This window comes from Epinephelus lanceolatus, chromosome 24 (assembly GCF_041903045.1).
Source record: "Epinephelus lanceolatus isolate andai-2023 chromosome 24, ASM4190304v1, whole genome shotgun sequence".
Taxonomy (NCBI): Eukaryota; Metazoa; Chordata; class Actinopteri; order Perciformes; family Serranidae; genus Epinephelus; species Epinephelus lanceolatus.
The window spans coordinates 7,379,995-7,393,178 of NC_135757.1; the positions used below are offsets into that span (position 1 = coordinate 7,379,995).

General features: G+C 43.0%; 1 protein-coding gene across 2 annotated transcripts; it reads right to left on the reverse strand.

Moving 5' to 3' along the window:
• Positions 1 to 391: 391 nt before the first annotated feature.
• On the reverse strand, positions 392 to 10,781 carry ddx4 (DEAD (Asp-Glu-Ala-Asp) box polypeptide 4). Of its 2 annotated transcripts, none has more exons than XM_033616209.2 (22): positions 10,654 to 10,781; positions 9,753 to 9,782; positions 7,322 to 7,397; positions 7,186 to 7,242; positions 6,612 to 6,632; positions 6,461 to 6,526; positions 5,386 to 5,430; positions 5,272 to 5,298; positions 5,137 to 5,187; positions 5,015 to 5,050; positions 4,900 to 4,935; positions 4,764 to 4,805; positions 4,535 to 4,677; positions 4,145 to 4,297; positions 3,912 to 4,066; positions 3,705 to 3,834; positions 3,456 to 3,622; positions 3,231 to 3,376; positions 1,460 to 1,559; positions 1,113 to 1,383; positions 913 to 1,023; positions 392 to 821 (listed from the first exon to the last, which is right to left on the reverse strand). In XM_033616209.2, the coding sequence occupies exons 2-22, from the start codon at positions 9,771 to 9,773 to the stop codon at positions 744 to 746; spliced, it is 1,932 nt and encodes a 643-aa protein (XP_033472100.1). In that variant the 5' UTR covers positions 9,774 to 9,782; positions 10,654 to 10,781; the 3' UTR covers positions 392 to 743. The 2 variants fall into 2 exon arrangements, with proteins under 2 accessions (XP_033472100.1, XP_033472101.1); XM_033616210.2 differs by having other exon boundaries at positions 10,649 to 10,772.
• Positions 10,782 to 13,184: the final 2,403 nt, after the last annotated feature.

Sequence of the window (13,184 nt, forward strand, 5' to 3'; positions counted from 1 at the left end):
TTTCATTTCTTTTTGATTTTGGCAGTTTCAATGTTTCGCTCTTTTAGCTGTCGGAGTACAATCTGGAAATCCATCGGTACCTTCTCAGTCGCCATGCCGTTTGTTTGTACTTACAGGAGTTACTGCACTGCTGCTGCATCATCTTCTTCCTCCAGGTTAAAGACTGAAAAAATAAGTGGTTCACGCGCACACCACCGTGTCAGACTACAGTTGTACTAAGCTGCTTTTTATTTGATGGCACATTAAGAGTGTAATCCAGAGAGTTCTTGATTTATAAAACGTCCTCTGGGCCTTTCAGGGAGAACTCACCTCAGAGGATTAAATGCTTTGGAAACACATTAACCAGGTCCTAAAGACCTTCCATTCAACACATTTCACAATAAAAGGAGGCTTTGCTTTGAACATGTTTTTATTTATTAGTGTCTATCTTTGCATCAAACAAAGCATAGTTGGAAAATGACACGCTTCAGTTTGACCTCTGGTCAGACACACTGTTTCCTTATTAACCATGTTACACGTTAGTGATGATTCAAAAGTAAAGTTTCCACAATATGTTGCTCAGTGAAGATCAGAGGAACCGGTTTCCTGTTTCACATCTCGCTGGACGTTTTTAACCTTTTTTTTTCTTCTTTTTTTTTTTATAAACACAAATACTTAGATAAAACTCCAACAAGCTGAACACTGGAAAAGAAAAATAACTCAGGTCAATGTGTGAATGAGTGCTGCTCTGATCTGATCGTCCTCTATTCCCACTCTTCATCATCGTTAGCCGTCTGAGCAGCCGGAGGACTCTTCACACTGTTGTCCTGGAAAAATCCTCCCTGAGGAAACACAGTGAGGACACAGTGAGGACACAGTGAGGACAAGGACACTATGGGAGGACACAGCAGAGGACAGAGTCAGTCCAGTTACCTTCCTGGAGTCTGTGGAGGCAAAGCTCTTCCTGGGGGCGTTGAAGCCTAAGCCTCCACCTCCGCCGCTGAACACTGACTCCTCTAACCACGCGGGCACTTCCTGTTGAGCCTGTCAATCAGTCCACACACACACAATCAAAGATGGCCGACACTGGCTGTGCCCACGCATGTACAAAGCCTGTGATGTGGATGTCTCACCTTGGACAGGATCGTGACCAGAGAGCGGGCCAACTGGTTATCATTATCTGGGTCGTAGAAAGACACTGCCCTCCCAGTGTTCCCACAGCGGCCAGTTCTCCCAATACGGTGGACGTACTCGTCGATGTTGTTGGGGAGGTCAAAGTTCACCACGTGCTGTACGTCGGGAATATCCAGACCGCGGGCAGCGACAGAAGTTGCCACCAGGACGGGACATTTGCCGGAGCGGAAGTCAGCCAGAGCCTGCTCTCTCTCCCGCTGCTCACGGTCCCTGACACACAACACAACACCACACATGACTAACTGCCTTACAACTTAAATCATAGCGTCCTGGATGAGCCACTCACCCGTGGATGCTCGTAGTTGGAACCTTCTCCTGGCACAAATAAGTGGCGATGAAATCAGCTTGTCTCTTGGTCTCCACAAACACCATGGTGCGCTCCGTTCCTGCAAACAATCAGCACGACTCATTTCCTTGTCGACTAAATGACAATTTTAATCAAGACTAGTCGACAAGTCTAAAAAGGGAAATCACAACTAGGGCTGCAGCTATCGATTCTTTTAGTAACTGAGTCATCTATCGATTATTCTGGCGATTAATCAGTTAAGAAATACTGCATGTTTTTATAAGATTACTTTAGCTTTATTTAACAACAATATATAAGAGGAAATAAGAAAAGTATCTGAAATGGGCAACACGTGTTTCCTTTTTTGAGAGTCGGAGTTGTCAACCAGTCACGCTAATGACCGATTTCATACGCACTCATGCTACGTTGCTATTTCTCATGCTGTCAGGAATAATCAGTGTTGGGAAGCAGCTCACTACAAGGTGCTACCTTACGAATTTATCAGCATTCTCAGTAGCGTGGTGGTGACATCACTACTTTCTGAGTCAAACAGCTTTTCAGTAGTGAAGTTAATTGATCGACTGAGTAGCGCAGTAGCGTCCATAAAGTTACAAATGCAGCAAAGTGTTTTCCTGTGGAGGTCTGGATAAAAGTAAGGATAGTAAAACTAAGGATAAGTGATGTGACTGACGCCAGCACCACACCAAGGCATGAGACGACAGAGTTGCCCCTCATCCCATATTGAAAAATAAAATGCACTGTCCCTTACTGATTCAGTACGGGATGCAGTTTGTCCCGTATTTCTGTGGAAGGAGTTTAACGAGACATAATGGAGAAATATTAAATCAAGCCGAGAATGTCACATAACGGCAGGTCTGTCACTCAGCGTCATCGTGGCCATAATTACAGAGACTCCGCTCAGGACCACTGTTAGTCCGCTCACTGCAGAAACACCCTTCAATCAGTTTGCATATTTGTGCCCGCTCCACCACTCATTAGATCTGTCACTTAAAAATACGGCAGAGAAGAAGTGCAGTTTTACAGACTGTCTCGCACCGACGTGGTTCTCCGACAGAACAGCTGTCATTTCGCGCGACAAATATGCACAGCTGTGGCTGTTAATAGAGCCCATGCCACTAATTCATGACATGTAGCCCTTGTAAGTAATCGAATTATTTGAGTTACTTGAGGAATCGAATAGTTAACCACTAAAATAACATCTAAAATAAACAAACTGCCTCTGGAATGTGCGGCACATTGAACCTTGCAGATTATCTGACAGAAATGACAGCAACTCAATTTAAAGTTAATAAAACATCTAAATTATAATTAAATTTCAGCTGAAATGAGGCATTTTGCTCCGTGCAGTATGAATGTAAACCTGCACATTATCTGACAACATTAACGTCAACTTAACAAATAATACAACATCTCAAAAAAGAAACTGCTGCTCAATTCATTTTCTAGAATGAAGTGCTGCCAAACCGGCTGGTTTTGAGAGAGGACATCTCTTCAATTTTCCACAGTGCTGTTTTGAAACTCCAGTCTACTCGAGCATTACAGCAGGGAGGGGGACTGCTGTCTGACGGCTCTGTAGCACCCGCTAGTGGCGGGCGGCTGTATGACAGTTAAGCAGCAGTACTGTTAACCTTTTCAGCCACTTGTTTTTAGTGTCTTCTTTTAGCTGCCAGGATTCTTATCGCTTATACTGAGGTTGTTCTGAACACTGGAAACCAAACAACTGGCAAAATGGCTACAAAATAAACCATACCAGTGGTCTTGAGGAGGTCGAGGAGCTGCTCTCTCTTGGAGAACTTGGTGACTTGCACAAATGACTGCTCCACGTCACTGCAGGCTCCGCCCACAATACCCACAGCCAAGAACAAATAGTCAGTCTTGAGGAAGTCGGCGGCCATCCTGCAAAAAACACACGTCCATATTCACACATGCCGAGCTGAGATCAACACATACAGATGTGTTTGACGGGGGAGCAAACCTCTGGATGTCCTCGGGGTAGGTGGCGCTGAACATCAGAGTCTGGCGGCTCTCTTTGGGTGGCATTCCAGGGGAGCCCACCAGACGGCGCATGTCAGGTTCAAAGCCCATATCCAGCATCCGGTCTGCCTCGTCCAGCACCAAGTAACGCAGCTTACTCAACCCAATCTGGAGCACACACACCACTCAGTCACAGTTTCAGCCTTTAACTAAGTACAACTTCGACATAAACAACTCTATAGTAATTTACCTTTCCTCGTCCGATCACATCCAACAGCCTCCCTGGTGTTCCACACACCACATTGCAGCCCCTGCAGATCTCTCTGATCTGGTGTCCAGTGCTGACTCCACCATACACCACGACTGGACGCACACATGTCCTGCAACAGTCAGAACTTAGATTAGAAACCAGGAGTGCATTTAACATCTTGCTGTGTGATTAAGGATCTAAACATACCCAAAGGCAAACTTCCTGGCCTCCAGGAAGATCTGGTTGATGAGCTCTCTGGTCGGGGCCACGATGATGGTCTCAGGCTCCTGCAGCTCGCTGAAGCTACTGGCTGCCACACCGTCTGCCATCAGCTGCTGCAGAATGGGGAGCAGGAACGCAGCCTGCGTGGAGGGAAATCTGCATTTATACCCTGCCCATGAGCACACATCAAGTCAAGTGTTAACTTTGTGTCGTCTCACCGTTTTACCAGATCCAGTCTGGGCACAGGCCATGAGATCTCTGCCGGCAGAGATGATGGGGATGCCGTACTTCTGCACAGGGGTCGGCTTCACGTAACCAGACTTCTTGATGTTTTTTCTCAGGGACTCGCACAATGCTGCCTCGTCAAAAGTCTGAAGGAGAAAGGAAGGAAGTTTCATACTTTTCTAACGTAGGATGAGGCTCTGACTGCAACTTGTGTTCAGGTCTTCAACGTGCTCTTAATCTGGATAATAATCTAAAACTTTAAAAATAATTTCATTTATACACCTGCATTTTGTAAGTAAGCAATGGACACGGTACGATAATCGTCAACCTTTACATCACAGTATGCCTTGAAACCAGTATACCGCTGCGACCCTACTTCTCACCATGATGGCCTGTGGTGGGTTGGTTCCACTGACGTCCACCATGATGTCATCATACTTGTCGAAGTTGATGCCTGACTCGTAGTGGGCGAAAATGGAGTCTTCGTCCTCGGGAAGGGACGGGGGAATATACGTGACCTTTGGCTCTGCGGGTCAGAACAGAAACTCTGTTGTGCAGAAGTGAAATAAAACCACAGTGAACACATTTACATTAAACACTTAATTAACTTACTGTCACCATCGCCTGCATCCTTCTCTGGATCTCTGTCATCCCCTGTGTCAGATACAGATGTCAGCCACATCAGTGAAATGTTTCAAATCAAACTGAGCAGCTAAAATCTGTTTATCATCATGAAAATGATTCCAACCTTTAGCAAAGACCTCCTCATCTTTCCCACGGTAGCCTGCAATGATGAAGACACACTCGACATCTACCCACATGAAATTGACTCTTCAAAAACAGCTACATGATTGATCACTTACCTCCTCCAAAGCCTCCTCTGCCACCCTGGTCACCACCTTCAACACATAATCAACCATTAACGATCGGCTCACATTTGAGACTAGACTCAAAATGCTTTCCTGCTTCACTACAACAGAGCTACCTTGTCTGAAACCTCTGGCGCCTCTTCCTCCTCGGCTTCCTCCTCTAAACCCTGTTCAGAGCAGACAGGATTGAAATATAAAGACTCACATGCAGTAGATATAAAGTATTCCTTTAGGGGGGTGGGGGCACCTACCATTTTCACACACTCCATTATCATCTCCTGTAAAACCAGGCAGATCATGACATCAGATTAAACTTCGTCAGCTGCAATGAGAATAGATCTTAGAACCAAACTTGAAAACATTACCACTGAATTCACTGCCATCCATCCCGCCAAATCCTCTGCCGCGCCCTGAGAGAATAAACACGCTGTCAGACACACATTCACATTAACAGCTTAAAGCATACAACTGACCCCAACACATTCTTCTGAAACAACGCAGGATTTGCTCTTCACATTGTTCAGAAAGTTTAATGGCTGACTACATAATGAAACAACTGTCTCTGGGACTCTCATCTCATCCAGATACTTCTTGCAATGTTCATGGTTTGACACGAAGGCATGTCATTTCTGTCTCTACATGGTCGCGTGTTTATCACGCACGGCGGAGTTCTGCCCCGATGCATACACTAGGGCTGGGTTAAAATAATCGATTCATCCAATTAAATCGATCTTCACTGGAATGACCCGATATCGATTCATAAAATCAGAGACCGATCTTTTCATATATGCTTTCTTCCCACGGATGTGTGAAGCTTTAACCCCGTTAATCTCTCCATTAGTAAACGAGCCGCAGTGCTAAGTTATGAACGACCGCAGTCTTGAGAAGCTCCGACGTTACCGACTCTCTTGTCTGTAACTGCTAGCTTACTGTTTTACATTTGGGTGTAATTTATTATCATGCTGCAGCATCTCCTCCTGCTGTCTGTGCGTCCTGGCTGCTGCACCACTTTTACACACACACACAGACGGAGTAAAGATGCCACGGTGGAGACAGAAGTGAAGATAACGTAAGCCGAGTACATCTGTGGGACAAAGCGTGTAATCAAAGATCAATCTCTGATTTTACTAATCGATATTGGATCATTCCAGTGAAGATCGATTTGAATCATGTGAGTTTTTATTCCGTCATTTACCCAGTCTGGCAAGTGGTTCACAAATCAACTTGCCCAGAGTCCATTTTTACCGACCTGTACTGATTATCAGCAGTTATCAAATAACAAAGACTTGAGTTACTTGTACATGCATAGCTGGAGTTTCCCCCACGTCCTCCAACATCACTCAACTCCCTTCAGCTTAAACTTAGTCTTCAACCTGCCAACATGTGAGGTGAAACAATATTTCTTCTGTCCGTGTGGTTAATCATAGTTTTGCGTCTCACCTCTGCGTCCTCCTCTCCCTCTGAAACCACCTCTGTCTCCTCCTGCATGGTTCCAAGTGTCCTGATCTGCACACAACAAATTGGAGGGTCAGTAGCACCGAGGACGGAGTAACTACTGACACTATTTAACATCATACTGCTCAGTACTCACCGTTCCCGTTCTCATCACCACCTAAAAAACAAAGATCAAAGCACCAGGATTAGATGAGATTAGCATTAGGCTACATCCACACTAACACGTGGTCATTTTAATACAGTTTTTAAATAAAAACTATGACCGTACACGATCTCTAACACACATCGAATCACATTATCCCATGAGCATTCATGTACACTGGGTATGCGCATGCTGGGCAGATTCTCTAATCTGCAATTGGTTGCTTTGTACAGACTATTTTGGAGTGAGTGACAAGTAAGATCAGGGATTTCTTTGGTTGGACCAAACTCAGTACAGACTAATTTGGGATAATGTCTGAGCCCTGCTCGGGTGGTGATGGAGGGTATGTTATGGTGGCACATCACTTCATCTCACCACTCAAGATGCTAAAATTAGCTCACCTGGAGCCGAGAAATACCTGTGACTATTTTCGAGTCATTTGACTGGAGAGTAAATGCCAACTGTAACCTTTCCCATTACATTACAAAACCAGATGTCAGCAGGTTTTTCAGTCACTGAACTAAGAATCTTTTTTCTATTTGTTTAAAAGTATGAGAATCATGGGAACCTGAGGAGAACGAGCTTTTAAATCCTCCCTGTCTGCCTCTGCCTCTTCCACCACGACCTGCAGAGAAACAGAAAAACTGTCTCCATCAACATACTGTAGGACAAAGACGGGCAGTGTTGATCGTCTCTACACTTACCCCTGCTAAATTCTCCACCACCAGTGTTCCAGGTATCTCCTTGGCTGGTTGGTGCAATAGTACAAGTGGTAGTTCCCTGTAAAGATGAGTAAATTCACATCAGGTGCTGTACGTCTGGCTCCGTGGCACAAACATGAGCTGGACATAATAGCCCTTTCTCAGAGCAGACATTTTGACTTGTCACAGTTGGACACAGGTGTCAGTAAAGCCCTGTTTCCACAAAGCAGTTCAGGCACATTTTTGGTCCCCCCTCTGTTGGGGTACCTAGCACACAGATCTGGTACTAAAAGGTGGAGCTGTGAACACTGCAGTCTGATTGGTCAGTAGAAGACGGTCACTCTGCTCAGGGGTGAGTTGTGTCTGGTTTTGAGGCTCATGTAACCACTGTTCATACTGTGGAGAGTTTTACATACATTAGGAGACTAACTATAAAATGAAAGGATGTTTTGCTGCCTCTCACAGCAGCTGGAGTTGAAGAAAACAAAATTAAATTCACTGGGCCGACTGCCAGTATTTTTTAAGGTGGAACGTTAACTTGTAATGTTACTCAAAGCATGAGCTGACAACGAGAATCAATCAACACACCTTAAAATTTCACTGCGACCTAGCGTTTCCATTTAATCCAGGGGTGGCCAACCTACAGCTTGTGGGAAAACTGTTGTCTGCTTTTAAATGGCTTACAGCCAATTCTTCAAAAAAAAAAACAAAATAGAAACAGGGTTTAAGTCCCCTGTTTTTGCTGCATGTGTTTCTCCACAGCAGGGCAGGTAGAAGAGGTTTACTTGTTGGAGGTGAGCTGTTTGCAGAGGTGCAGTTGTCTGCAGCTCTTCATCAACATCTCACTGTGGCTGTTCTTACTTTTAGTCTTCCTTCCTGCTGAGTATTACACTTGTCTTAATTGAAGAAGAGCCGCTAATAAAGTTCCACTAATTCGGTAATACACATTTTATTAAAAATAAAAGTCCCCTGTTCTTTTGTTTTGTAAAAACTTTTATTGTGAAGCAGCTAAATAACGAAATGTTGAGTTTTCGAGCAGCAACTTCACACACCTTCTGATACGGTGGACAACGAACACGAAACAATAAAATAAAGCAGATATCTGAAGTAAAAACAGGACGCCGGAAAGAAACTAAACTCCAAACCACAGAGCTTCACTTAGAAGCTACAGACGTAGTGAGAGCTGAACACACAGAGACTTTTATAAACGCCTTTCTCTCTGGTCTCCTGCAGACAGAGGTGAGGAGAGTCCTGCAACACACACGGCTTGTCTGAAGGGAAGAAACGAGGTGGTCTGGTGTTGGCTGTGGTTGGCGAGACACCACCACTACCTGCTTGAGGGCGGGCGGTCCAACTTTTGGACCTGTGCATCTAAACTGACAACAGAAACGCAAATTGGCACAGCATGGCTTGACTGGACGCGGCTTAAAGTTACAGAGTAAAAGGCCCACAGCACTGTAGGTGTGCTACTGCAGTAACTTCATTCATGAAGTTGATTTAGCGTAGCACGTGCCACATATAGATCAATGTCTCACTGTAGACTACTGAACAGATTAAACAGAAGCAGCTCTGTGTCTCTCCGAGTGTTGGAGAAACTGTGAGTGAGTAGTCTGGGGCCATTAGTGGCCGTTTTAGTAAGGAACCGGAACCAGGGCGAGTGAGACAGGATCCGGAATTGGATGGATGCGCCTTTCCGTCAAAATAAAAGCACCAAGCTAATAAAAATGCGGTGAAACTTTAATTTAAAGAATATATTTTTCAAGAAAAGCCCCAAGCCATTAAGTTAATCGATTTTCTTATACCCCTCATCACCCCAAATCAATGGTGCGCCAGAATTTAAAGTTTTACTTTGGTGAACACTTTTACTTTGGTGAATTTGGTGAATTCCACATCCACTCTCTAGACCGGAACTAGAATTTAGACAAAATTCAGAGTGAATAGAAACCAGGCTCCTCACTTTACGTGAAGAACCTGGTGACGTGAGGCTAGTGAGTGAGTGAGTGAGTGAGTGAGTGAGTGAGTGAGGGGGCGGAGCTGTGCAGAGAGAAAGAGAGGAGAGATGAACACTGGTATGCCGTATGTGGCACAACTTGACCCTATATCGATAAACGGTGTTGACTAAATCTATATCATGCTTGAAAATATATCATAATATTTAAAAAACGATGTCCTTGCCTGGGTACACAAATAAACTACTGTAATGTCAAATGCTGGATTGTTTAGCAGTGTTGCATAGTTGCAATAACATTAATTTTCCACTAGTATGATTGACAACTTTTAAATTAGTAATGTTGGCCTGTAGCTCCTAATTTTTTTTCCTATAAATAGCTCACAATGAAAAAGGTTTGGCCACCCCTGCTCTAATTAATCACACCTGTGCTTCTCCTACTGTGACAAGCCAAAAGGCAAATGGCTCATTTCAGTGAGTGCTTACCTCTTCGTCCCACTCGTCCATTTTATTCACCTGAAAAATTGAAAGGAAAAGTAGACAATGAGACGCTGAATCTGTATTACAGTAGCTTTACAAAGACTGTTACATAGGAACAGCTGGGGTTATGAATCCTTCCTGAGGACTGTGAAACAAATAAACTCAGTTGATTTATACTAATGTGACATAACACAAATACTACCTACTGTAAAGCTGATTTGGAAACGTGTAAACAGCGTCTGTGTTAAAGCAAAATCCCCTTTAATTCGTCCCCAAACGTAAAATTAGCACGTTGTCGTGCTAGCACCGATCTACTGACCTCGTGCTTCACTCGACGCAAGCTTTACGCTAATGCTAACTTTCGTTAATACACAAGATAAATATTATAGGCGAGCCAATTTGGACATGTCAAAGGTCGAACAATAAATTGCGCGTCGAGTTGTACTCGGAATTACCCACACATGAAGATTTAACGACCACCTTCACCGCGACAGACTGCTAACGTTAGCTAGCATCCCTGCTACCCGTTCCCTTGCTAGCCAAGTGTGGTGTGCAAAATTATCTCGAACTACTTTTTACTAATTAGCTAACACCGAGAGACTTAACGGCCCATTATATCTGCCATAAAGTCACTCCCTAACAAAACACCCAAGTAAACCCGGAATTTTTTGAAGGGTAAGATAATGTGACCTAGCCAGACATTTTGAAGGTGACGGTTACGTATAAAAAATGGACGCCTGCTAGCATAAGCAGTTCAGGGTGTGGCGCTAGCTGCAGTTAGCTAACTCCGCATGAATGACAAAGCAGTTTTTTTCGTCCAGTTTTCACAAAATATCCCCTCTGTTCTTTAAAAATGTTTTACAGAATGGTAGCTGCAATAAAGACAAGCGAAACTGTACAACCTTACTTTGTCAAACGCGTTTAGAGTTGAAAACGACGCTGGTCTCCGTCGTGGCGTGGCTCCGCTCAGTCTGCCTTGCTGCTCTGTCACATAATGTGTGCCGTGTGCACAGTGACCAGCGAAGGTTGCCAGTTCCGCTGCTTTCCCGCCCAACGGCACAATTTTGAGAATATAACTAAAAATAAATTTATATGACTAATAATAAACTGTAATCAGAGGTTTAGGTGATTTGTTTCCCCTAGAAAAGACATTTTTGTTGTCATTTGGGTCGCTAATAGGTTATTTTGTATATTTTTTAGCTAATTTTGTGTCTCTTTGTGGTCATTTTGAGTCTACTCCTCCTCAATCACCTGCCCTTTTGGCCTCTGACTAGGTAAGTGATAATTTATTTATTTTTTATTTATTTTTGAAAATAATTTTCTTTTTTAGTTTTTTAATTTGGCCCTTGGCATCAATTCTCAACTACTGCATTTGAGTTTTAATCCTGTGAGACCACAAGAGCCCCTGCCCCTCCTTCTTCACCTTCCATTATTGGCAAAACTACCATAGTTTGTTTTTTGTTTTTTTTTAAAAATGCAAATTTAATTTTATTTATGAACCAACAGGAAATTAACTGGATCACAGGTTAAATTAAAGGGTTCTGGTGGGACAGTATCAACAAGAGAAAATATGAAAATGACTCAAACTTCCCCAAAATACTCTTTCTCTCTTCAGCACTTTGTGTATTTCACATTTAATTGAAGAACTTTGAGGTAGAAATCGTCCTCACAGTGTGTTAGTGTGTCAGAGCTCTAACATCCCGAACCATTAAACCTGACTGCAGAACAAGGTCCCTCATTTATACACAGTAAAAAAAAAAAATGTGAGTCAGCAGAGATAATATGAAATGGAAAAAGTGTAAGAGGGGATAATATATTTAAAAGCAATACGGAATGCTGAGAGCCTAAAGTGAGGTGTGGTTTAATATGGTCCTGGCAGCTTATTTTTGCTCCACAGTGTCCTAACAGGTTCATCGAGCCATGCTTTCACCTGGCTGCATTCTGAATCTTCAACAAAATCAAACAAAAGCCCAAAATGACCAAATATAGAGATGTTGTCATGAATGAACTCATCAAATTACTAGTATTATGGTGCATGTGGTTTGTGCAAGTGGTGTTGCCATACACCAGCAGATGCCGTTGCTCGACTGCTGTGGTTAGAATCAAAATCAAACACACACTGTTCTGTCTATGTCACGACTTTCAAATAAGAAAAAAATTTGAAAAACTAGAATGTGTATGAGTGTTACGTGGCCTATATCACAGTTGATGTCCACAGTGTGTCATAAAATGAGATTAAAAGTCATAGTATCATAGAATATGTCACAAAAATAATATAATATATCATGGTGTGAAATGCTCTGCAGAACTAAAGGTCAGAAAACATAGTAAAGGAAATAACAAACATTAATATTGTACAATATCAGATTTATTTAGTGTCCCTCGTAGAGTTTGGGTTCATATCTTGATCTGCAGCTGGATTCTTCTTATATCTGATGACCAAAGGCACAAACTGTTTCCCAAGTTACCAGCCCACGTCAGACGTGGTCTTAATGCTCCATCCAGAGGTGACCACACTACACTACCTCAGACTCCTGATCCATGCTGCTGTCACATCCTAGTTTGAGGTGTTATACAATACCAGTCACACCTGAGACAACATTGGTTTAGCTATCTTTTTTATTTATTATTATTATTTTTTTTAAACTGCAATATTTTTCTTTTTTATTGTAATGTCTGCATTGTATCGTCTTTGTGTTGTATGTGTTTCTGCTGGACTTGGAGTCTGACAATAAAGCTGAACTGAAGCAATGAATCCATTTTATAGCACAGTACAAAAAAAATTCCACTGTGAATCAATTTATTTTCATTGTGAAATTAAAAATGGTTGGGGTGCCACCTGGCACCCAACTGGGGCCATATTTGGTTTTTGTTTGGTTCACAATTTGAATTTCTCCTAGCTATTTGGGATCAGTAGAACCTGATGAATATAAAAACTAAACATTGACAACATTAATTAAGCCCCAATGGCCTCAAACGAGACGACAATAAAGTCCCAACGTCCTCAAATGAGTGTTTCCGAATCAACAGCGTCTTAGCTTGTCGCTCTCCCTAAAATTGGTCAAATGTGTTGCCGTATCAAACAACAATCATTATTAATCATAAATAAACAAGTTTCAACCATTAAATGTGATCAGGTTTTTGGATCTTGTCCACTGTTATGTCGGGATCGGCTGCAGACTGAGTTAGCAAAGATGGCGGCCATCTTGTTTTTACACGTGCTGTGTCTCAGATCGCGTACTTCTGTACTCACACTTAATATTTTGAGTGCATAAGTGCGTTCACACTGAGAAGTATGGAAAAATGCAGTGCACTATGAGTACCCGGATGGTGCACTCAAAACGGTCAAGAAGTTGAGTGTGGAACTATGGACACTTTTCACCCTCAATGGTCGCCATCTTGGCTGCGTAGCGGAAGGAGAGGGACCACTTTTCAAAC